The sequence below is a fragment of the Nyctibius grandis genome, chromosome 6 (genome assembly GCF_013368605.1).
Source record: "Nyctibius grandis isolate bNycGra1 chromosome 6, bNycGra1.pri, whole genome shotgun sequence".
NCBI lineage: Eukaryota > Metazoa > Chordata > Aves > Nyctibiiformes > Nyctibiidae > Nyctibius > Nyctibius grandis.
Window position 1 is genome coordinate 12,208,013 of NC_090663.1, and position 26,557 is coordinate 12,234,569.

A 26,557-nucleotide genomic window follows, 5' to 3' on the forward strand; every position below is an offset into this window, starting at 1 on the left:
CACAACACTTCCTGCTTCTTAATTATCCAGCCGTGGCATGCTTGATGCAATATTCCTTAGAAGAATAATAAATTCTTTAAAAGATATAGGGCAATCAACAGGCTTTAGAAATATAAGGAAAGATTTTCTATTTCATACAGAAGATCTGAGGCACAGTGGAACTTTTGTCAATATGGATCTCAAAATTGTCAGAACTCTAGATGCTTCCAGTGTAAATTTTGGCCTTTGAGCCATCTTACAATATAGACTTTTGATTAAGTAAAATATACTTTCACTTGCCATCACAGACAATAATGATGTTAAGGTGTGATTGTGTAGGGGCATGCTATAAAAAGATTCTTAATACGTTTAAGAATCTGCAACTAAAAAGAAAACTTATAATAAGCGTTAATACATTCTGGGCTCACTCCATGAAATGCACAGTATGTGTCATATACATTCATTATATTCAGTAATATTTTTTCAATTTTTTCCCATGTTTGGGAAAAAATTTTGTATTTCCATTCCTCCTTATTTTCTAGTTGACATCTGTGCATACGTTATCCAGAAACCTCACCTGAAACCTCACCTAAAACCTCTAAATTGGGCTTGGCCCAAGCCATTGTATACAGACTGGGACCTTCACCTTGTATCATTAAGCCTGGAAAGCAATACTGATTGTACAAGGCAAATTTGATGCAGCTGGGGACATAGACAGGAGCATTCAGTCACAGCTCCAATTTTCTATGGACTGATGTCTTCAAGCCCAGGTGTGTTCCCTGGCAGAGTGTGCCAAAAGCTTCTGTGTACTGTCATGCATTTTACCAGGCAAAGCCTCATTTACAGATGGTGCTATGTGAGAATTTTATCACCAGGAAGAGTCTAAATTCTGCTATCATGGTACTGTATTTTTTTTTTTTTAACATAAGAACAGTGTTAGAAATGCAATGTAGGACAAGCACCAGGAAATCAGCATACATCAGCCTGTACTGCAAAACAGAGTTAAATTGACTCAGGGCCAATGGGTTGTGATATCATCTACTTGAAGTGAGAAGATGTAGCTTCACATAAAGAGCAATTTGCCAAGGAGTCACATTTGCAAGAGATCACAATATACTTAATAAGCATTAACCTCTCCGCAACAGGCACAAAAGGGACAGTATTATAGGTCTTGCTTGTTTACTACAGAAAGCACAACATTATTTACATGTTTACAGTCAGGATTACAGCTATCACTGGCTACACAGATTGTGTAACTTTGCACTGCAATCCTTGCAAGCTTCATCTGCTGTTCTCAAATTAAAATTAATTTTTTGCAAGTGTACTGACTTTTATATTATTCATGCTTTGTCTTGGCTGTTCCCCAAACTGTCCTTTGCATTTGTATTTCTGCACATTTCATTGCTGTAACCTGGGTGGTTGTCATTCTTGTGTATAAATTCTATATTGATGCTAATCATTACCTGCTAGACTTCCTGTCACATGCAGCAGTCTGCAATATTAAAATTTATTTGTTCTGACCAACTTTGCAAAAGCTGACTGCTGACACAAGAGAACAGTCCTTGATTGTCTCACTGTAACAAAGATTTCTTTCATCCTCAGCCATTGTTCCCTTTGATGTTATTTCATTCTTTCTGTTTTCAAAGTTTGCCTGGGAGTTTTATTTGACCTACTGGTCATAATGTATTTAGGTTTGTAATGGGTAATTGATGACTAAGTTATAACTGCTGATGCAATATTTATATTCTGCCTATGGTGCGAGAGGAGCTTTGCATAAAAGTTGTTACAGGCTACTTGATATTGCAATGCAGACAACTCAATATAGTGCTACGTTATTACCTCATTACAGCTGCTTCACGCTAATTCATTATTTATAAACACGTGTACTTTTGGCTCAGGGAATAGTTGGCAATTTACTTCCATACCCAGAATCTCATTTTAAGATCCCAGCCTGTTATTCTTCTGAAACTTCAGATTTGACTTATATTTATTTTATTTACTATCTTCAATGTCGTATCAATACAACAAACACAGTAAGGTGGTAGGGAGCTAACTACTATCACAGGCACAAACAGGTTACAAATACAACCATGGCTTTTTTTCGCAACTGTCCCAGAACCAGTAATGCCTTGATATAGTAGCTTTAATGACAAAAAAAAATCAAAACTTAGATTTGGGATTAGACATAAAATCAGACTAGTTCAGGTGTAGTTACAGGACTGTAACCCAGGCAAACTAGTCCAGCCCTGAATTCCTGAGAGATGTAATTAAAAAAAAAAAAACAAAAAAAGAAGTAGAAATGGTTTTAACATACAGATTTTTAGGGAGGTTTCTTCACACAAAAGAGAATCAGTAAAAAGCAAAAGAGGGGTCATGACATGGTCTTAGTCTTCTGTGGTACAAAATAATTACTATTTTTTAAGTAATAGGAAAATGACACGTTTCTGGAAATTTAGGGAACACATTTGAGGGATAATTTGTCATTTAAAACATAAGCACTTCAAAATAAATTACTATAAATTGTAAGATTACTTTTTGTCTTCTAGAAGATGTAATAGTTGTCAAAAGACAGCAGCTTGGGAGTGAATATGAGCTTAATAATTAGATTTCAGGTTAAAAAGTAAAGAAATATCAAAGTTTGTTAGGAGCTTAAGCTCATTTTTCAGGACTACCTAATAGAATTTAAAGGCATGAAATGCAGACATGCACAGTAGGATTTACAAAAGGAAATCTTATTTGTGTGGATTTTTTCTGATTTTTTTCTTCCATGAGATATCCATTTAGGACTTTTCAGAAGGATTTGAACAACTAATAGTACAGCTGGCACAAACTGACTAATTGTTCTTTTCAGTTTCATTCCAAGTTGCTATTTGACCTGAATATCTTGTGATATTATGTCAGCTTTGAACATGAAGCCAAGGGCCAACTTTTCCTTCAGCAGGTTAAACAGCTACTTGAATTTGTGGTCTTTTATATTCTGGATTAGCATTTAAATCACTTCTGGCAACTGGCTGGATGATGTTTTTTTCACAAGTATTATTTTTGCTGAAGAGACAAAGGTTCTGCTTCATTTCCAGTGCAGAAGTCCTAGTTGCTGTCTCTCTTGCTGGACCCTCTATCATTGAAATACTTTTAAAATATGACCTCTCTCATACTCAATTGGCAATGACCTAAAAAGCTTTGCAGACAATCAAATAAAAGTAATAATTTTATAGTGCTGGAAGCACATGGCCTCCCCATTGTTGAAAACTTCAGAATATTAGAAACAATCCTTTTTGCTTGCTTCAGCTGGACTTTTTCAAGAAAAGCACTAAAAAAATACTGCATGACAACTTTGCTGTGAAAATGGATTATAAAATACTAGTATTATTAAATGAATATACCCCAGTTGAATTGTCTGAATTTTAAAGGTAATAAAAGAAAAAAAATGAAGAAAGATAAATAATTTTTAATGTGGTTAGCTTCATTTAAATACACAGGGGAAAAAAACCCCAAACTTTCTGGCTACTTAAGCTACACCAGCTTCTGCAAGAATATGTATTTTGTCAGTCCATAAATCTGCAGTATACTTAACATCTAGAAGCACACTGTTAAGTGTAATTCTAGTATCTATTAATGAATATATGCTATATTGATTGTTCTGTTTTACATTTAAAGTACTGACTCCTTTTACCTTTACATAAAGCTGTACATAATTCCAAGTTAATCATATCAGGAAACCACAGAATTTAAGCAGAACTTGCCTTAAAGTAAGAACCTGTCTATACCCATCTGTTTCCTGGATGTAGAGAAAAGCAAATGTGAGCTATTCCAAAAAATAATAATGCTCTTAAAAGAATTCAGGACGACATTGAGGATGTGGAGGAAGGAGCAGGATCATCAGGACTGCCAAGTGCCAACTCAGTTTCCAGTAATGACCTAAGAGGTGCGATGTGCTGACAGTTCAGAGGCTGACTTTTCAGCCGCCTTTGCAGTGGCTGGACAAGCTGATTGCTTTTAAAAATGAAAATCAAGAGCTGACTGCCTACTAGCCTGAGATTTGGATTGGTAACACAAGACTGAATCTTACAGTGCCCTGATGAGTGTGTCTGCGCATTCTCAGGATGAATCATTGTCCTGAAAGATCTCAGCTCTTTCGTCTATAAGACTGGATGCTCAATGGAAATCATTTAGTGTAAACTTTCTTGCCAGCTCTTCTGGGTGGTTTCATTTTGACTGTGAGGCCAACAACTCCAGCACATTTTTCCCATCAATGTCATCAAAGCTAACTTCCTTAGCCAAGGAGACCATGTCTTTCTGGAGAGCAAGGATAACATCAAATCCAACGGAATTCAGAATAAACTGTCAACTATTTTTACCATAGACCATTTATACACTGAATTGTGACCTCTTTCCAAGTAATGCTAATGTTATCTATGCCATCCATGATATTAAACTACCTCCAAAATTCATTCAGGCAGGGCTTTTCCTTACCTGTTGTCTCCTGGATAAGCTTGGAGAAGGTCTCTTCTAGACAAGAGGCCTTGAAAGTGGTGATTACTCCCTGGTTCATTGGTTGGAGTAATTGGGTCTTACCAGTGGCAGAAGGTGACTTTTCCACTGGGTCACGGGGTCTCCTATTCAAGCTTCTGGCAGGTGGAATTGTCCTAAACAAGGAGAATGTTGAAGTCCATGACCTGTTTCTTACAGTGTTCCCTAAACTCTGGCACCATGTATGCACTTGGAGCATTTGTGTAGTAACCTGGGCCCTTCAGTTGTTTCCATGACTGGTAGAGAGATCTTCCAAATTCCTCTTGGAGCCCTGGGGTTCTCAATACAATGAATAAGCAAAGGCTTTAGCGTGCAGTCTCCTTCTGCGCTGCTGCCCAGCAGAAGGGTCAAACTATCTTTCAGCAGCCTTAAAGCCCAGGGCAGTTTCCTCTTCAATACATCCAATAAGGATTGCATGCCCACCACCTTCAATACAACAAGTTATGTCTAATTTACCTTTAAAGCAACACTTCTGCATAGCCACAGGCTTACCAGCATCACTCAAAGATTGCCTTGAACCCATGATGGCTATTTTATGCAAAGATAGTTCATGATTAATAACATAAGTTGTGGTGATGATGGAAGCCAGGTCTCATTGGCATGAATGCAGAACAGACAACGTGGATGCTGCTGCATAGCCGCAATTGAGATGCTCTACACATTTCTACTAGTGCGATACATAACATACGTACACACATAGATATTCATGCATCATCTGCGTCTTAATGAAGTTCTACAAGGCCAACTGCAACTCAGCTGGCATGCTGCAGTACAGCTGAGCAGCTCAGGAGAGTTTTCAATGGAAAATGGGTGGTAGAAGATCGCAGGATGGAAAACAGGTAATAAAAGTGCTCAGTAAAACAAGGTGTTAAACAATCAATGATGCAACTCCAAAACAAATGACAGAAAGTGATAGATAGCAGCGTGGTACTGAAGGTACAAGTCACCAGTTTTAAGGAATGACTAAGTAAAGTAGGAGTGAAGGGTGGAATCGGATAGAGCTGTATAAATTCATGAGTGACAAAGAGAAAGTGAATAGGGAATGATATGTTTGCTCTCTCTTCTACTACAAGAATGAGCAGGCATCAAATAGACATAGCAAATGGCAGGTTCAAAGCAAAAGCAGCTGGTTTTTCACACCACACATAGGTCAACTGTGAAATCCCTTGCACAGGATGCTGCAGTTACTTGAAGCGTGCATGGGTTCAAACGACCGAACAAGATAATGGAAGAAAATCCGTGTAAGGTTCGTCGATACAAAGAACGCACATCTGTCTCAGGGAGTCCCCTCGGCAGATATCCACTGCTGGTGACTGTCAGAAATGGGCAACTGGGTTGGATTGTCAAATGCTGTCCGGCTGCTCTGAGTGCAGGTCCACATTCTCCCCAATGGCAGCGATTCCCTCCAGGGGCTCTCAGTTCGCGTCAGTCGAACGACATGAGAGCCGTACTGTACTGCTCTGCTTACACAGAGCTGAGGATCGTGATTCTTTATCAAATCGTGACACGTAAGCACTGCTACAGAGCTCATCTCACTTCAGTTACTGGGGCAGGATGGGAAAGTTGTGTCGGATTTTATGGTTGCAACTATTAGTTAAGTTTTAACTTTTAGATAAGTGTTGGTGGAAAAGAGCACGATAAGCATGCTGATAGAAATGCAAAGCAAGTCTTCACACCCCTGTTTCCTCATGCTGTTACTGTAACTCCAAGGTGCCCAGAGCCCAGTCTGAAGACAGCATCAGCGGAGCTGTGCAATACAACATGCTTATGTAACTACAGCTGGCTCCTTTGGGGCTTGTTCAAACAGGTATTTGGGGGTTTTTTTAAAAGATTATTTCTTCCAGAACATTTTCAGATTGATGAAATACTGAATAAGCTGGCTGTAATAAAACATTGTGTCTCCTTGTACTCTCAAATATGAAGGACCAGTGAGAGTTCACCTGCTCCAGAAAGCACTGCCTTCCCCTTCTGAACAATTAGAATTGCTGCCAAGCATCTGTGCGGCCGGGAGCCTAAGCTGAGCCCGGGAACAACGCAAGCATCCTCATCGTCATTCCCCGGGCGTTCGGGGGAACATGCTAAAGCACCTGTGCACCAGTTTGCTTTGCTCGGGCGTGATAGAAACCGAGCACAAGCAGGGCAGGACAATGCAGACCTCACCCGCAGAGAACAGCGGGGCTGGGTGGAGAGCGGGCGGGCACGCAGGTGAGAGCGGGCTGCGGCTCTTGCCGAGGCGGCGGGGAAGTTTCTGTCGCTGGAGGAGGGGTGGGGGGGGGGGAGCTGCAGCAGCTCTGCCCGCAGCAGCGGCGGGGCCGGAGTGTCCCCCCACCACCGGCCATAGCAAGGCACGGAGGGGGATGTAGTCCGCGGGCGGCGGCGCGGAGCTGCCTACACTTCCCAAGGTGCCCGCCGTGCCGTGCCACGCCGTTCCGCGCCGCGCCGAGGCTGTGGGTACGCGGCACCTGCCGCGGGGGCGGAGCGCGGCGCCGCCTGCCCCGCTGCGGGCTGTGCGGCGGCGGGCGGGGATGGTGCCGCCCGCGGAGGCGCGGTGACGGGCGGCGGCGGCTGCGGGAGCTGCGGGGAGCGGCGGCGGGCGCGGCACCTCCTGCGCGCCATGAGCACCGGCACAGGTAGGCGAGCGCGGGGGGCAGCCGAGCCCCCCCTTGTATTTTGGGAGGGGACGGTGCCGCTGCCCCGCTGGGGTCCGTCACGTTACGGTGCGGCTGCTCGCCGGGGTGCGGGCAGGGGGAGCCGGCTGAAAATCGCTAACCTCAAAAAAAAAAAAAAAAAAAAGACGAAAATGGGTGTGCGTGTCTCGGGGCGGGGTGGGGGGGGGAGTGGGAGCTACCGCAGCCGCGGGCGCTGCCGGGCGGGGGGAGCTGCGGCTGCCGCCGGGACCCCGTGCGGGAGCTCCGGCGGTGCCGTTCCCGCCCCGGGCGCCGCCTGCACCCCTGGCGGGGAGCCCCGCGGGGTGGGCTTGGCCGGGTCAGTGTACCCCCACCGCCGGTACCCCGCGGCACGGCTCTCGGCCCGGCCCCGCAGCCGAGATGCGGGTGAGGGCGGCTGGCAGACTGCTGCCCCCCTCCCCGCCCGGCATCCCAGGGGACGGGAGCAGGCGGCTCCTCAGGCGGGGATATTTGGGTTAAAAGCTCGGCCTCTTCTGCTGGCCGAGATACCGTGGTGATAGAGAAGATGAAAATCATGGAGGTTTCATGGAGCCCTAGCTAGGATTGGCACCCGGAGGGATCCAGCTGCCCAGGGCGACACAAAAGTAATTTATCCTGTGATACGTGCAGAATTTGAGAACTGACTCGGGATTGTGTTTTCCAGCGATTCAGCATTAATCTGCGTTGTGTGGCAGCGGGGGGTGGTTACTTCAGAGCACAGCTGATCACGAAATATTACAGTCTTTAAGGCAAATACAGGGTTGTGTATAGAGGAAAGGGGGAGGCTTTGAGAGTTGATTGTGTATTTCATTTCTGAGGGTAACTGTAGCTGCTAAATATACCCTCTGCCACAACAACAGGGAGACGTTGGGTAGCTACAATTACGTGGTGACTCTGTATGTCAACATGCTTAATCATATCATATCCTCACAGCGAGCCAAATGAGAGCCTTGTGCAAAGAGGAAAACATGCTCCTTGCTAGAACAGTGCGAGACCTGGGGTCAGACACCTGCCAGAGATCAGCTAAAATGTAGTTTGGCATATCCTCGTGGCTGTTGAAAACGTAGATTTTCCCCATGTGTGCCTATCGTCCACGTTCCCACGTGGTCTGTGGGTGAAACATGCAGTGCTAGCATGCCAGTCCTCCCCGGGGAAGTGCCCAGGCCAAGGCAGGTGTCCAGGAGTGCAGGTGAGAACAGAGTTTCAGGGTGAATTGGATTGTGTGCTAGAAATCCTGAGTCTGTCTTCTGTCTCTAAAGGGAATCAAGATGGTTAACGCAGATGGTGACATCTGCATTGGAGATGATTAAATTCCAGCACAGAATCCTATCCTTGGTTACCCGTCTGTAAATTTGAACAGAAGAGTATGAAATACTGTGAAACATGTTTAAATTCTGTAGCAGTAGAACTGAGGCTGGTAGAGGGAATCTTAAAGTCCAAAGTTGTATGTCTATAATATTTAAAACGCCAACTAAATAGATTATAAACTTATAAATCCAGTAGAAAAGTTAGTGCATAACAGCCTAGTGCAGAGGAGACTTGACACAATTCAATCTCAGTAATTGCACCAAACATGGTGTAAATGAAATAGCAGAAACGAATGGTGCCAAGATAAAAATAACATCCTGGGAAAAAAGAGTGGAAAAAACCCGTGAGAGTTCTTCACTGTCATTTGAAAGTATAACTGGCAGTTTTAGGGGTATTCATTTTAAGTATAGGTTTAGCTTTGATGTTTCCAGATTTTGATTTTGCATGCCTATGTGGACTAGGTAAACAATTTACAATCAATTTTTGTGATAAATTAAATGTGAGGAGCCCACGCCTACTCTGCAAAATCAATGGAAGTTTTCCATTGACATCAATAGGGCAAGTATTGTACAGCAAATCTAATGCCCCAATTTGACTAAAATCACTTTTTGCAAAAGATTTCCACCAAAATTACTGTGGAAAGGCTGTAATTCAAAGTTTGGTGTTTACTGTAACAGAAGGATGTTTCTGGTTCTGCAAAGAAAGTAAGAGTGCAATGTGGTATTAAAATCAGCCCCACATAAGGTTCAAGGAATTGCTGCACTGTTTGGTAATCCAAGAGAAATCCTCGCTCTTCCCGTTATTCTTGAGATGGAGTAAACTGTTGAGGATCTGTGCTTGTTACTTCAGAAACCTTCGCTGAGTCTGTACTCTTGTGCTGATGCACACATCGTTAGCTATCAGTATCAAGAGGGTTTCAGGTGACCCTGCCTTGCCATTTTAACCATAAGATTTGGCTTTACTTATAGAAATGTGTATATTTGGTAAATGTGATTTAGTTTGTAACAAATAGATACGGACAGTATCATTTGAAGTGGCCCAATAATACATACTTTGAAACATCATTCTGTATTAATGGACTGCAGACTCATGGTATAATTTTAAATCTAGAAAGCATATGATCATGTAGCATAGTAAAACACAGCTCAAATGCATTATTACGTATGTTGTAATTAGATTTTTCCACACGTATTTTCCTCCATATACTTACTGTTGATCTTGGCTGAAACTATTTCTAAGAGTGAGCCCATTCACTGCTTTTTATACCTAGGAGTTTTACATTGCATGGCTGTGCTTTTAGGGTTCTAAATGTACCTTTAAGAGTTTATAGTACAATTAATATTTCAGTTCTTTGCCATCTTGAAATCATAGCAAGAAGAACAGAGTAGGTTAAAAATTTGAGATTGAGAAAATTAGGTTCCCGTCAATTCCCAGAAATAGGGTAACGTGGTGTCTATTATTTAAGTGCAAAAATAGGAATCACAGAGCTAATTACATACTAGGTGAATTATCTTAGATTAGATTAAATTAAATGTCATGACACAAATTCACATGGCTATTTAGTCTTTAAACTATTATATTAGAGGGGAAATTTGATTGTGTGGATCAGAGAACAGCTAATGGAGTGTCACAGCCCAAATGGAGCAGGAACGTAGTGATTCTGGTTGCAAAAGAGGTTATGCAGGTTGGTCATGTAGGGTCCTGCTCTGCTTTGGAAATGCTTAATTCCTTTTCAAAGTTCACATGCAAATATGCCGGTAGGAATCCTCTCTGGAGACAATAGTACGACTGTTTCAGACTGTAGTATATTTTATAGTTAGATATGGTGTTTTACTTTCAGCCCTTCACTTTGAGCACTAGTAGAAGAGAGCAGTGAATTACTAGATAGGAGCAGCAAGAGGTCGACTTGAAGTTCTCCAACTAATGAATGTGTGCAGATTATAATGTGCAATCCTCCGAGTTTTGTTATTAAACAGAAGTAGAAATACTTCATTTCATTGCCATTTAAGCCATGTTTTCCTGAAAAAATAAGCAATGACACGTATTTTCTGATGGTATTTTCTTCCTCTGAGGTTGAATTGCATAGAATGTATATGATTTCTTAGATTGTAAAAAATAGAAAGCCATGTCTTGGGATTCTTTAAGGTTTTTGGTTGAAGGTTCTTCTTTATAGGTCTTCAGAAAAATATTTCAGCTCAGTGTATGATATTTGTTAAATTGCATAATGTTCTTCGGTTGTAAGAGCATACAGTGCAGTTAGGAGAGGATGAAATAGGTCAGAAGAGATTATCAGGTGATGGTACATCAGCTGGTAACTCCTGACTGCAGGACATCCTGGCTGCCACAGGCCTTCACGTGCTGCCCCAGCGCTGCAGCGGATCTCTGGAAAGGTGGCTAGTTCTGCTTTAAAAAACCCAAATATTTGGCTTTCTGAGCGAGGTCTGTTTCTTGCCAGCTTGCCTGTTTGCAGCGCAGCATCTGTACAGTAACGTGCATCCTCCGTGGCTGGTATCTGTCACATCTGACTGCCATTTCAATAGAACATTAAAGTCGGCATACTTCTGGGTTTGCTTTTCAGGACGTTAATGGCTTACGTACTTAATGCCCAATAATCAACTTTGTCATAGAAACATAGAGGGCTAAGAAATGTAAAGATGATTGAAAAATGGGTTGCAGCATGGCTACTGAGATAACCTTTTCCCTCTCTTACCTTCTTCTATGCACCTTTTCCCTCTCTTACCTTCTTCTATGCAATGGGCTGGCCAACACTCAGGAAGTGAGGAAACCCTGATTTTAGTTTTGCCTAATTCACCAAATCATTCCCCCTCTGCACAGACCCGCAAGTCCAGGCTTTTAGTGATGCAAAACCATCTCTCTTGACTATTGTTAACTTTAAGCTCCCCGATGCATTTTCCAGTCCTGCTAGGAGATTGCTGGTGCCATCAGCTCATCTTGGCTTCTCAAACCGAGCATCCAGCACTCACAATAATGAGTTAAACATATTTGTGTGGAAATGGGCTGTGCTGCTCGGGGCTGTTTGAAGCAGAGCTCGGTAAGCGCCAGGATGAGGGGGCACAGCCAGCGGAGCTGTGTCTGTACCCGAGCAGGGCAGCGGATGGGCCTTTGAGATTATTGCACAACTTGCTGGCTCGTTGTCTGCATCCTTAAATACAACCTTAAGGCAAATATTTCTGCATTTAGATTATTCCCCGTGTCAAGATCCATTAGCAGTGTGTCAAGGTCCTTAACTGTTATCATCTGAAATGTTGGAATATTTTTTTTCACAGCTTATTAGTTGATGTTTGCGCTCTGAAATCTAGATGGAGTATTGTTTTGCATGAAGCATGGTTATTTATTTTTCCATTTCAGAAAAGGAATGTGAGAGGAATATAAACTCCATTCAGTGAATATTTCTGCCTGATTTAGGAGCTTTTTTTTCCCCTTTCTCTGTAAAAGCAAATCATTCTTCTACTGGCATTAGTCAAATTGATCAATAACTCTAGTTCAGAGATTCTTCTGATCCTATAGGACAAGTTGTTTGATCTGTAGTTGTAGGAAAACCAAGTCTAAATGCAGTTGGCCATGAAAAATAGCCATCTCTGAGTTTTAAGATATCACTAGTGATATTTTAAAACCACTTCAATGTTCTTGTAATACAGGTTTTTTTGCTATTTAGAAACTGTTATTTTTAGAATTAAGTAATACTGTCATTGTAAAGCGATAACGAACTGCAGTTGCTCCTCATGGTAGATATGAAGAACAAGTGTGGTATCTCAGTTGTTACTGTGTAGTAGTTGCTCACAAATACAGCATCCAGTTCTTCGAAGTTTTCAAGTACGTCTGTCGTTTCATTTCTAGCATGGAGCACTCTGATACTTCAGAAAAGGATGAAATGTGATTGTCCCATGTTCTTCCCCTCCCTCTTGCCAGGTTCATTTGAGCTTCAGGGAGGAAAAAAAAAATTCTCACCCATACTGGTCTATGGAGTGAAATAACTGGTTATAGTATAAATGTGGAGCACTAAGCATACAGTAGTTGTGTTCCTTCAAGTCTGTTTCAGAGGATGACAAACTAAAATCAAGTCCCTGTGACATTGTTCCTATGTTGAAATTCTTGGTGAAGAAGGAGGAGTTGAAGTTTGATACGTATCATATGAAGAAGAAGCCACAGAACCTGTCATGCAAGAGCTTTTGTCAGTTTGGAAAACAGGTCATATACCTCCTTCCCCTCACAGGTATGTGACGTGAGGATTCACAGATAGCAGGGAATTTCAGAAGTAATACATAAGGCAGTCTACTAGCTGATGTCTAAATATATACTGGGATCTTCTCTGCTGAGAAATGCTAAGTGGGACTAAATGAATAGGCAGCCTTACATGCAGTGATTAATTTGGAGAGTTCTTGATCACAGACCACTTCAGTTTTTGCTTGACTTATTTTTGCCTCTGTAAAGAGAGTTTATTGAGGTACATTTGTAAATCCCAGATTGCTGCAAATATTGGTGTTTGGATGTGAATGCTCTAGAAGTCATGAAAATATTTTAGTTTCATCTTTGTTTTGTCTCTGTTACTTTCATTGCTTTGCTCTGTTTACAAATTCTTTACCTCTCTTTTCCCGTTGATGGTCTCAGTATTGCAAACTTAGCTGGGATCTGCAGGTCAAACAGGTGATTCTGTTCTTTACCTTGTAACAGGCAGGTGAGGATTTTTGGTAGAGCTGAGCTGACAAGTTTGGCTTTACAGAGTCTGTAGGGTTTGCCTTGCTTTGGTATTTCCTTTGTCTTTGCAATTCCAGCAGCGCTGAAGCAATCACTGCGTTACACATTCAGATACAACCCAGGTGCAGAGGATCTGATCTTTGAGGTTGCATGTATAGTTGTGTAGGGCACAGAGACCAAAGGAAACCACAGAAACGGGCCGTGTTGCCACTGTTACCCTTGATGGCAGGAAGACAGGAATGGAAAAGGGTTTGCAGCCAAATCCCATAACGGGGATACAAGGCAATCAGGAACAGCTGGGGCCGCGTATGTCTCCACTGTGAGCTGCAGCGAGTGTCTGGCAGTGACTCCAACACCTCACCCCTGTGACTCGCACATATGCTCTCCGTTCTGCTGTCTGTTAACCTGGCTGTAAGTCAGGCTCAGAGAGTGCCAATTGTAGGGCTTCTGCTTGCAGTCTGAGCCTTGTGTTCAGTGGCTCCTGCCCTGCTCAGACTAGATAAACCCCTGCGCTCTGCCGTTGGCTTTGGAGCAGTGACAGAAGTGTGCCTGAGCGTAGGCAGTAGGTAAATACTGGAGATAAGAGAGCAGAGATGGTTTGTGTGCTGTCTGGAACCTCTCCATGACTAATAGCGTATGCTTAGGTACAGCGTTCCCACCTGCTTGGTCAACAGTCCAGCCCCAAATCCCACTGGGGTTCGTGCGGCGAGCACAATGAGAGGAGCTGCTGTGTGCATCCCTCGAGTGTGGGGCATGCAAGGAGAGGTGGAGAGGTCTGCTTTTGTTCCACCTGGAGAAGAGAAGGCCAAGGGGAACTGAATTGAGGTCTTCAGCCCCCTACTGGGTGGACAGAGGGAAGATGGAGCCAAGCTCCTCTCAGAGGTGCGTGGAAAAAGGGCAAGAGGCAACAGTCCATTTACCAGCCAGTTTTCCTGGCCATGTTCTGATGGCTTATTCCTGCCTTGGAAACTTGGAGAAAAACTAGTGTCAGCTTCATGTATGAACGCTTATAAGCTCTCCAGCACCAGGCCCTGCGGAGAAACAGGGTTTATGTACCACAAATCTGTTGAACAGTTGCCTAAAGATGCAGACCTCTCCCGTGGGTTATGTATGTGCAGCTGCAGAGCCCCTCCTCGCCTGGGACGGAGAGTCTGGTGTGAACATCTGGCTTCTCCATCGCTGCTGGGACTTTGAGAAATGCTAAGCATCCATCGCGCATGGGTGAAATCACTGTGAACTGCAGAGTGTTTTGTCACTCTGAAACGAGGCCATTTATTTGTGTGCCTTGATACAGAATTAGAATTTTAACAGCTTTATTCTAATAGCCATGGCTTTTCATGGTACAAAACTAAGATAACAAGCATCTCAGAGACTATCTTAATGTGTGGTCGACTCTGAGAACCAAAGCGTTTCTAGCATCTTCTTTAAGTCTTCTGTCCTTACGAACCATAAGACCTTTAGTAATAGCATTTGTGTTTCAATTTGCTGTATGCCACATTTATTGTAAGTGTTTAAGGTCATAACACTGTCTGTATGAGCTCAGATTAAACGTCTGTGTGGCCCAGTAGCCTGTGTCCAGCTGTGCCCATCGTCCGGACCTGGGAACTAATGATAACAGTGGCTAATTGTGTCCATCTTGGTCTTGAACGTTTTTCAAGATGGTGATGCATCACCTCAAATGCTGAATTTTAGCTCATTTTTGGTAGCGTGGCCTAAATTTCACTGTCTGCAGAAAGGCAGCCTAAGAGTAAACTTCTATTTATATCTTAATAGAGCTGAATATCTTACTAGAGCTACCCAGTTACACTGCTGTAGCTTTGATTGTGTCTGTATTATTAATTGGATTTTACCTAAGACTGAAACCTAGGTTGTGCTGAGGACCCTTAACTCCCATTATTTTTAAACTTTGGGGTTAAATAGTCTTTCTGGACTGAAGTGATATGCTACGTTTTCAGGAAGACTACTGAAGCAATAGGCACCCATTTCACATTTCTTTCCATAGATCTATAATTTTCACTTGTGATATGCCTGAGCTTTTTTCCAAGGTCAAGGCTGATTTTCTGTGGGAACAACATGATCTGTGTCCTGTAAAGAATATGAGACTGACGTTAGGGTGATGCTGCCAGCTCTGAAGAAATGCTCGGCTGGGCTTTCTGCATCTTGTCTCTGAAGCACATAAGGTCTACATAGATCTAGAAGCGTGCCATAGCCATGCCTATTTTAGAAAGCAGCAAACAGCACGAGCTGCAAATTTAAGTTGGCGGAAGAAGCCTGGCTGTTAAGCTAAAGCTGTCACAAACTGCCATAACATTGGTTGGACACTTGCTTGATTTATCCCTCCTGTTATGAATTTGAAAAAGGCAGCTTCTTAGAGCCTTTCTAAATACAAAGGTACTTAATATTTTTGGAAATATATAGGAGTGTTATATATTGAAGGCAGTCCCAGCTTCAATCCTGCTAATTTTGATCTCATGTATGTGCTTCCTAAGGTCAGTAAATGTGTATTTAGTAGAGTGATGGATGCTTTCAGTATAGCTGTTTGCACTGTGGACATCAGAAAGCTCACCAATTTCAGTCCTGAAATTCGTCTTTAATTCTAGTTATTTGTTTAAACTATTTTTATGACTTTGTCTAGGTTATAGGTCAAATTCAGTTGCTAAACCATCTAATCTTCTACTACTTTTCTGTATAACTGGTTCTTTTCACTCACATATCCCAGTACTGAGTTGTTTGCAAAAGCAGAGCTGTCTTTCCTCAAGACAACAAAAGATAACAAACTCATCACTTCTCCTGATAGTCCGTTTCTGTACTAATTACTCTGCTTGCTTAGAAAATGCCATACTGGTTTATATTTAAAACATTTTCTCTAATTGAACCTATTTTCCATAAGTGAACCTGTGAATGTGTTTTAAGGAGTTGCGCATCCAGTGTTGCTCACAGAGACCTTAGCAGTGGGTAAACAGCAAACCTTGATGTGTTAAAGCAAGCTCCTACTCTTAGCCTGCCCTGTGGCTCTGTGCTGAGCATCTGGGAGGCAGGGGATGACTCTTGTGCTGGAAGGCAAAGGGCTGAAGTTTAACAGGTAGCCCCTATGAATTTTCTAGGGAAATTATGGTAATTATGCTATGGAAAAAAATTATGACATGGAAAGTATTTCTGCTGCATTGATATTGTGGTACTATGAAGAATTAACAGTTACTGAAGAACCTATATTGGTCACAGGCTATTTGGCATTTCAACTTGACAGCTATGTGTAGCACTTGAGCAGTAGGGAGGGAGGACTTTGGATGGACTACACATCCAGGAGAGCTGTTTTACTAACCCGTAAACAAATCACCCGACGTGTTTCACTCCTTTTTGTCCCTAGGCTGCAATCTCTTCAAGATTGCTGCATCTGAGATGACCATTGCATCTCGCTGTTGGTCTTAAAGTCTCTTTTTATCAATTTACTTAGACTTTTTGTTGCACACTTCTGTGTAAGCATCCTAAAATGTTATGCCCTAAAGAAATTATTAACGCAATAAAAAATTGGAAAACTCTTTTAAATACAAATAATGTAATTAATAGGATTGCTGTTGTATTAATATTCCTTGTATTTTGCCTGACTGTAGTTTATGTTGTTTGTAAACTTTTGGGAGAAGTTGCTGTCTCTGGCATTGTGTACTATATAAACAGCTGTACTATATTTAGTCCCAAGCTGAAAGATAACATCATCTCTTTAGCGGAATTTTCCTATATTTTGCAGGAACGCCTTCCTTTTTTGGTAGGATGTATCACTCTTTACATTTATGTTCTCTGATGTCAGGGTTTCTTTTTGGTAGAATTTCATTATGGTACTGCTGGTGCTTCATATTTTTATAAATATATTTATCTTCTTAATAGTATTTTGGGTCAGTTGACTGCAAAGCTCTCACAAGAGAAGGGAATTCGACTGCACGCGTAGGGGAACTGAGAACAGATTTGTGACTTGTGTTTGGTGGGATTAGTGAAGAGGAAAAGAATTTGAAATGCCAAAGTCTGAATTCACTGTTGCATCCGTTAAGTCACTCTGACTTCACACGTGTAAGGCTTAATACATTTTGGGTTGTTTTTGGCATTGGCATAAGTGGCTGACATTTGTCTACAGAAGTAAGAAAGGAAAACAAACGCTTAATTTGTTTGCTGTCTTCCCTAAGTTTGAAAAATAAAATCTGGTCCTCAGTTTGTCCTGCAGCTCAAGGAGGGAAAGACGGAGGGAAGAGTTGGGCTTGTAAAAACCAACTGCAACAAAGCCAGTTTCCTGCTGTTAACTCCATGGCCCAGGCAGCCCAGATTGCTTTTTGTTTTTCTCTGGATTGTATCCACAAGGAGATTTCATCCCAAAAAGAAATCAAGATTGCAGCCGATGTCACCCATCAGATAAGACTGCACATGTAAAATACTTTAAAAAAAAAAAAAAAAAAATTCCCCATGAACCTAACCCTGGAAAATGTGTTTTATTTGTACATGGTAGGAGAAGGCCTCATGTACTGGCACCCGTGCTGCGAGCGTGCAGCCCCACCAAGGAATCTGTGCAGCCCACACTGACGCCTGTCCCAGCAGACCCCTGCCAGCAGCTGCCACTGTCACTTGCCAGTTGTTCAAAGCTCTTTAAAGGTGACGTAACGCTGCAAAGAGATAGCATGAAACTCTCTTTCTCTAGAGGCAGGCTTAAGTTAGTGTTTCCCCAAAGGCCAGTGTTACAGATACGTGCAGACAAGTGGAGAAGTCCCCGCTCTTCTCTCTGCTTGCCCATCTCCTTTTCTCAGCTGGATAGGGAGGCTGAGCATCATAGAATCATAGAATCATTTAGGTTGGAAAAGACCTTCAAGATCATCGAGTCCAACCGTAAACCTAGGCACTGCCAAGTCTACCACTAAGCCATGTCCCTAACACCACATCTACTTGTCTTTTAAAATACCTCCAGGGATGGTGACTCAAGGATGGAGGCAACTTTCCAATTGTTCAGTTTCTGCAATTTTCATCAGTCATGATCACATGATCCAGTAGGTAATATGGAAAATATTTGTTATCTATCCCAGATCAGACCAATACACCTCTCAGCTTTTGTATCCCCAGTGACCTGAAAGCTTAGTTACTGGGGTGAAGAGTATTTCAGTCCTGAGGGCTTGTACTGAGTCAAGCTTGTTTGCTGTGTGAATTTGTCCAGATAAAAAGGATCTACTCCAAGCCACACATAGCACTTCTGTCCAAAATACATCGAAACAACCACGTTCATTTTAGAGAAATCTGACCAAAGTGTACCTACTGGTTGTCCCCTAGTGCTCTCTAAATAACTATGGCAGGTCCTGTTTTCATGCTTTTGTTGTCAGGTTCTGATCACTGTGTCGTTCCAGAAGTGTGTAACCACTGGTATAATTTAATACTGAGGGAAACAGAGAGAGAAATGATGAGAACCATTCAAGTGAGATGTGGAGCAGAACGGGTCACACACGGGGGTGTCCACTGGCGACCAGCGCAGCACCAGCACAGGGTGGTTGTGAAGAGCTACATTGCTGAGCAAACTCATTCCGTCCTTTTGTGTTGTTTGAAACGTTTTTCTGATGTTTGGCCTTTGTAGGAAATCCTCAATATCATACAATAATGGGCATTAGCTGGGCTTCAAACCACAGAAGCGTAATGTTTCAGAAGCTGTATTTTGAAAAGTATACTCTGAAATTTGTTTAAATTTCTAGTTTATTTTAAGAAATTCATGAGGGTTATTTTCAGAGCTGTTGACATGAAGCCACTGATGAAGCAGCAGCCAGCCCTGAAGCCTGCAGCCCCCATAGGGAATGCCCGTCAAACTGCGGCCATGGCAGAGCGTCAGGGTACGGCGCTGGCAAGTTAAATTTGTCTCATGCGTACCCAAAGAGTCTCAAGAAGCCAGAAGTGCTAATGCTAGGGATGCTGACTTATCAAAGGAGTGCAGCTGCATGCAAGAGGATTAATTTTACTAATACATGTTATAGTTCGTCAAGCTAATAAGGCTCCGCAACATCTGATGCAAATCCACAAAAGAGTTAAATTTAGTTGGCATTATTACTGAGCCTTTAGTTTGAAATGGACATTATCATGTTACGGCTTGGAATTCCTCATTTGTAGTGCTCATCCTAATGTTTTAAAGTTATTCTAAATTGATTCCTCAAATGTTTTTGAGATGAAGAATTTTCAAATTCAAGAGTAGAACACACTCTTTGTCACGTATAGTCCCATTGAAGCATAAGGAACTATGTACTAATATAAGAAATAAAACTTCATGCTGCAATTATTAGAAGCTGCCCGTTACCTTACAAATGAAAATTTGAAGAATTTTTTTTTTTTTTAAAAAAACTTGATTCAAATAAGAGTATTTTAGATTTCGGAGATTTTTATTTATAATATTACTCAGAGACCAATTCCAAATGTAACTTTGGTCAGTTTTCTTGTGGAGACGTAGATAGTAAAATGTTATCCCTTAAAGTCGAACCCCCAGAACCCCCTCATCTATGAACTACTGTGCTGCAAATTATTAATGGAATATGTTATTCTGGGTGTTCACATCTGTTTTATGTCATTTAATGCAAATGAATTGTAGATAAAATATGCTACATGATAATAGTTCTATTTATTCAGCTTGAGGAAACTAAAGGCAAAGTTAAGAGTACACTTAAAAATATAGGTAGGAAGCAAGAAAACAGGTTTTAATTATGATTTAAAATAAAATCAATAAGCAAATAGGTCTAGAATAAAACTATGAAAGATTGCTGTAGGTTGCTGCAGTGGTACATTAACATACTAAACTATTTGGAGTGTGACACATTTTCCACATCAGAATTAAACAAATAGCAGCTTAATGCATTAAGTCATTTCAGTGACATCTTCTCTGTCAGTTGCCTGTGGGCTGGAAAATTAAGTATTATGGCAAAAGGATGGATGGATGGATCCAGCAGCTGAGGATTCACTCCAAGTGGTAGCGGGCTGGGGTCCCTTAATACCAGTCAAGTTGCTGAGATGCTTTTGGCCCTTGCCGTGGTTTGGTAGGAGATGTTCAGCTATGGGCATTGTCATCACCGTCCTATTTCCCTCTCCACAGCAGTAAAATCAGTCAGTGAAATGAAGGGGCCGTTTCTGGTGTTTCTGAGAGAAATATCACTTGCTGTGGGAGTATTTTTTTTTCTTTTTTTTCCTAATATTTATCCCTATCATTGGGGCTACACTGGTCAGCGGAACTGCCCTCTTACTTTGCCTGCTCTTCCCAACACCCTGGGAAGGCGGCTTCTCAACAAAACTGGTGTGATTGGCATTCTGGCTCCAAAGCAAGGTATTGTAGTGTATCTCTAGGACTTTAAATGATCTTATACTAATTTTTTTTTTTTTAAATTATTGTAGTATCATCTGTTTAACAGGTAGCATACAAGCAGAAGGAAAAACCTTGTGCATATTCTTGAGATCTATTAATTAGGCCATGTACATACACACACACACACACAAGAAAATGAAGAGAGAAATCACAAGCAGTAGCATTTGTATTCATAAACCAGAATACAAGTTAGAGCCTCTTTTTTACCATTTGGATTTTGTTTATGTTTTTCTTACAGGAAAGGGATGAGGAGACTTTTTAAAATATTAAAACCTTTAACCTTTTTCTGCAACTGTGACAGCTAGAACCAAGTTAAAACAATAAAAAAAAAAACAGATTGCTGCTTAATCACTTATCTCCCAGTGATGGTACTTAATTTAAAATGTCAAGTATTTCAAGGCTGTGATAAAATTGTGAGACTTAACAATACTTCTTATACTGCAGTCAGAAGTCCCAGAGCTCCCGTGTCGAAGAGTCAGCCAAAATTCAAAATGCAGCCAGATTAGCAGTGTTAATCACGTTGCCAGTGCTTTAAATTGCAAGGAGCCCGTGCAGGGTGTAGAGGCTGGAAGCTGGGTACTTGTGCAGTGATTCCTGTGCCCCATAGGATGAGTGGTTAGGTGGGACTGGTATTTACTGTCACAACAAAGTCCCTGCTTCTAAGGCAAAGTGCAATATCAAATACGTAACTTTGTAAACCAGGTTGGTTCCTTTGTATGTTTAGTGATTTAAAAAGACAGCTTGGCTTCTCCACTTCACTGTGACTTTTTGGTGGTGGGATCACCAAGGTCATTGTATGCCTAGTATATGGTTTGTAGGATTGTAATGAAATTCCTCCTGAATTCTCAGGGTCAATCCTCGGGCCAGGCTGCTGCAAATTTGAAGGCAGGCGGTGTAAATGGAAATAGGCATATTCGTTGTGATTGATAGCACTATGGGACAAGAAATTTATTCTGACATTTATATCTGAAAAAAAAAAAGTCATTCATTTACCATTTATGCATGAGTGTGCCTGAAATTAGCTTCTATTCTGTTAGAATCCAATGGTCTAAAGCTACATGTTCAGATCAGAAATGTTGACCCCCCAGGTCATCCCAAGTTCCTTTATGGCAGATCCAGAGAGAAGCATTTTGCTCTATTACTTATGGTATGTAGTATGGTATTATGATGGAAGGTGGCCTTGTAAAAAAAACCTGGATGGGCAAAGATGCTCACTCACTTGTGATGATGATCGTGTTAGAGAGGGATTTTGGGCAGAAGGTCTGTTTTTGCTGTCATGCCAGGGTCCTGCCCATGGGATGAAGTGGAGCAGGTCTGTGGATGGGCTGCTGGGATGGTCAGAGCCTGGGTGTACGAGGTGCTGTGGGAGCCAGGCTCCTTTAGGAGGAGAAAACTGATCGCTGTCTTCGTGTCCCTACTAGTGGGCCACAGAGAAGATGGACCCAGACTCTTCTCAGAGGTGCATGGAAAAAGGACAAGAGTCAACACCATGATGACTTGCGACACAAGTTCTGATTAGATATAAGGGGAAACAAAATTCCTAAGGAGGATGATAAAGCAGTGGAGCAGGTTGTCCAGGGAAGTGGTGGCCTTCCATCCTTGGAGGTTTTCAGATCTGGACAGAGCAAGGCCCTGAGCAACATGATCTAGTGGGATCTGTGCTGAGCGGGAGGCTGGACTAGATGACCTACAGAGGTGCCTTCCAACCTAAATTATTCTGTGGTTCTAAATATAGCGTGTGGGAGTGCTAACCTTGACTTTGGCATGATTAAGATTGTATTTGAAGCTAGAGCAGGACAGCAAGCCAACACTTCTGGGACTCTCATGCAGCACTCCCCAAAAGTATAGACGTGTACATTTTTAATGGAAACTCAGTTATTCTGTAGCATAATGATATACCAGCTGAGAGTTAAATGACTGTTTTAAAATCGTAGCTATGTCTCGGAGTGAACGTGATGCTTGGATGTACTTTTTAAGGGGTCAGATTTAATTCTCCATGTCATAAACTGAACAGCTGAATGGATTCAAGGCTTCTATTTCCCATTCTGTGACAGATAATTAAAAGATCGAATCTCTTATACAGCTGACCTGATAATAAAGACAATACATTTCCAATATTCTGTAGATTTTCTGTATAGTAGAGTGCCCAGCTTCTAATTTTTAATTTAATGTCGTTGCTACAACTAGGTCAATTTTAAGGTAGTGTCTTGATTTAAAGTTGGGTCTTGGGACCATGATTTTCTTGTGGAGTGAATGAAAAATATGTAGTGAATTCCTAGACAGGAGGGATAGTTTTATGCTAATGAGATTCTATCTGTAAAATTATTGTAAAAGATATTGAAGAAAATGAGCTTTTTTAAAGATTAGAGCAATTTCAAGTTTAAAAAAGCAAAATTTATTTTATTAACAGACCAGATACGGAAGCGGGAAATCTGTGAGTCTGCTGGAGGATCCTTGGGGAACTGCTGTTATAGGGCCATAACGTCGGGTACACAGGCTGCCTGTCTGGAGGATAAAGAGATGATTTACAGAGATTTTCCTTTACCCTTCCCTGCTGCTAAGTGTAACTCACAACTGGAATTGGCCTAATGAATTTGTAAATAAGTGCTGATTACGTCTATATAGGTGTAACCGTGCTAGCAGACTGTCAGTAATTGGTCTGATGGTGTGAATTAGGTGACTGGTTTGACCTGCAAATTGGAAAGAAAGTTAAATGGAGGCTTAAAAGAAGCAAATTACAAAGCACAGCAGAAAATGTTCTTGAACTGGAGGCGCAGGGATTCTGCTGCTTTCTCAAGTGCCATACTGAATGGCACTGTTATTAGCAGTGTAAGTATTAATAAAGATAATATTATTACTGTGTGTATAGAAAACTCCTTGATCATCTTGACCAAAGAATATTTTAGCAAAAAATCTCCGATTTTTAGATAATAGATAGTAATCATAGAATGACACAGTATTGCTCCTTTTTTCATAAATGGTTAGCTAGCATTTTGGGCACTTTTATTATTTTGGTTAAGAGGAAAGAATTGACAACAATGCAGGTATTCCTTGTGAAATTACATTTTCTTAAGAAAATAACATGAAGGAAGGCCATTTCTGTTGTGAATAGCAAGGCCAAAGAACAGGAGGCATTCTTCTGAGTCAGAAACACACGCTTCAGCTGTTTCTCGACTCCAGAGAACCTGTTGCTTTTCTCTTCACATTGGGGTTAGTAATTGGTGGGTTTTGCCTTTTTCCTGGTGCTTCTTCTGTGTCCTCGGGGTGGTACCTGTATTTGCCAGCCGTTTCCAGGTCTTTATATGCAGAGATTTTCTATTGTTTCACAGACCTTTCTCTAAAAGCGGTGACTTCCTTTTTCTTTCTTTCTTTTGCACTTAAACTGTTAAGTTTTGATAAGAGTCTGCATTAAAGACACAGTTTGCACATGTATTTAATATTTGGTTATGTAATGTGTAATCACAATCTGGAAATAAGAGTTTGTAACGTGGTGGGAATACTGATTCAGAAAGAGACTTTCTTCCTCCATTGCCTAATTTTAAAGCTTAGAGATTAAAGATGTTTCATTTTTATTATACAATGCCACATATTGTTAATTCCTGCCCAAGAGCAATGCTTAAACCCTTATAAATACCTTTGCTTTGAATAAATATATTTATGTGTAGTTTCATGCACAATGGTCTGGCTAAGGGATTTTGTTTGGGAATTAACTTCTGATTAAACTTGCATGGCTATTGGCAGTAGCATTTCAGCAAACACAAGCTGGCATCGTATAGACATTCAAAGTAATTCTGATCCTTCATCCAAAGAGTTTGCGGTGTTACCTGCCAAACCCATCAAGATAAATATCTATGAAGGTCTTTGACTCTATACATAGGAGTATTTCAGTTGACTTCAGTACAGCTGAAACACTGCGCTAATATTTTTCATTATTTGTTGATGTTCATATTAGTATATACTCTACTAGTATGAGCATCTAAAATATGAAAGACTGTTAATGGATTCATGTCTGCAGAGGAAAATCAAAGAAAGAGGCTAGAAAAAGACTAAATAGCCAATAATTTGGATAATTCACAATTAAAAGTTCATAATTATATAGAGGTACTTGAAGGGGGAAAACAGCACAAAAAGGAAGAAAATGGTACAGTGCATTGCTGAAGTAATGGATTGATAGTTGATACTGAAGTGTTACTAGCCTCCCCATATTGTTAGAAAATATAACTTCCAAAAAACATTATATTTGTTTAAAATGATTATACACAATTCTCAAATAACTTTGGGGGGGTTAGAAAGCTATATTTTTCTTTTCCTAATGAAGGATAAGATTTTCACATGTTTACAGGGCCCCCATGCTAGAATCAGAAGCAGCGTTGATGAGGAGGATCAGGAGAGCTGGCAGCTGAGTGATTGTGAGATCTAGGAGATTCAGACATGGTTTGCATAGGAAATAAAGAAACTCACAATCCCAACAAGAATTTTAAACACACACAGAAAACAGAGTGAGCAGTTATGTGCTCAGGTTTGGATTTATCTCATCTGACTCTAGATATCTTGACGTTAGGTGTCTAGCCTGAGATAGTCCCAACATTGAGTGGAAAGGAGGCACTTCCAGAGGACATTCTGTGCCAGCCTACAGTGGCCATGGTGGACTTTGTGGTGGGAAGTTTCTGTCTCTATGATAGTAGGAACCTACTTTAACTAATTTTTGGTTGCCTGCAGTTAGGTGAGATGACTCCCACAGTAGCAAACAAGGGAAGACTGAAGTTTTATCCGATATCTGTATTGTGTAAATCTCATGTTTTCATAGAGTGAAGAACTGAAAACTTGTTCCTTTGATGATTGCAATAGCCATTGGAAAAGATGCCGTGTTAGTCTTCCTCACAGGCAGTGCTTTGGAAATATAAATATCTCTAAAAGCATTGTCATTATGAAATCAGTGATACAATGCATAGTGTTAAAATCTGCCTGCCTTGAGTTGTCAGCATGGTGTCAGACAGTGAAACTGTGACGTGATGGGGGTCATCATGCTATATGGCTTGAGGCATGAGTGCATGTCATTCCCATCTTCCAGACTGAAATTCAGACCAGACTTTTCAACTCCATTTCAGCTCAGTGTTAGAGGAGAGCCTAATATTGAGATAGTGCTGGAATTTCTAATGCTTAGTGATACAGGAAACTATTACCAGTAGAGCAAGGTAATAGTTTAAAGGGATGGGACTGATTTGTGATTGACAGTGAGAAAAATGTTAGAGTCTGGAAGCTCGGTCACATTAGGGTTTCTGCAATCACAGTGACTAATTTGGAGATATGTGCTTTGGTACCTAGCGTCTCACTGGCTTGTGTAAGCAAGTTGGTTAATCAGCAGAGAGAAGGGCTTCCAGAAGATGTCTCATTTTGCACAGCCCCAATGACATTAGTAGCTAAAATTATGACAAATGTAAGGATTGGATTGCATTAAGGAATTGCTCCTAGTTCTCTGCTTATTTAATGTGTTAGCCCTTACTGTGTTCCTTTTCGAGCTCTTATGTAATAAACTGTATTGCTGAGATAATTCAGTTGCATCCTATCTTTTTTCATACCCTGAGGACCTCATCAGTCTCTTCACAGAGCTGGATATCACGCTTTGAATATGAAATTGATATTCACTTCTTCCAGCTTGATCAGGTTAATTTTATTAGACTATGTTTTTCTTAGGTAGCTCACTTAGTGCTACATTCACGTCCATGTTTTATGAGAGCACGCAGAAAAGCAAAATAACTTTTTGAAATTCAGGTCTGCTCCTACAGAAGCACTATTAAAAACAAAAGGTTTTGAAGTATAGATGCTGATAGTGCTTAGCAGTGCAGAAAAAAACGAGTCCTAGTAGAGTGAATGTTGATTCGTTCGTTACAAAGCAGAATTGTCCTTTTTTAATTCAGTGAGAGCAGGGCTGTCACTCTAAATGATAGAGAGAAATGGGATGCCATAGAAAGGGTATTTACTGTCTGAGTCATCATCT

General features: G+C 41.3%; 1 protein-coding gene across 1 annotated transcript in view; it reads left to right on the top strand.

Annotated features, from left to right (window-relative positions):
- Positions 1-7,053: 7,053 nt before the first annotated feature.
- ABLIM2 (actin binding LIM protein family member 2) overlaps positions 7,054-26,557 on the top strand; it is a 150,131-nt gene continuing 130,627 nt past the window's right edge. The window contains exon 1 of the mRNA XM_068403068.1: positions 7,054-7,139. Coding sequence (XP_068259169.1) covers positions 7,124-7,139 — 16 coding nt within the window. The 5' untranslated portion in view covers positions 7,054-7,123. The remainder of the gene's footprint in view (positions 7,140-26,557) is intronic.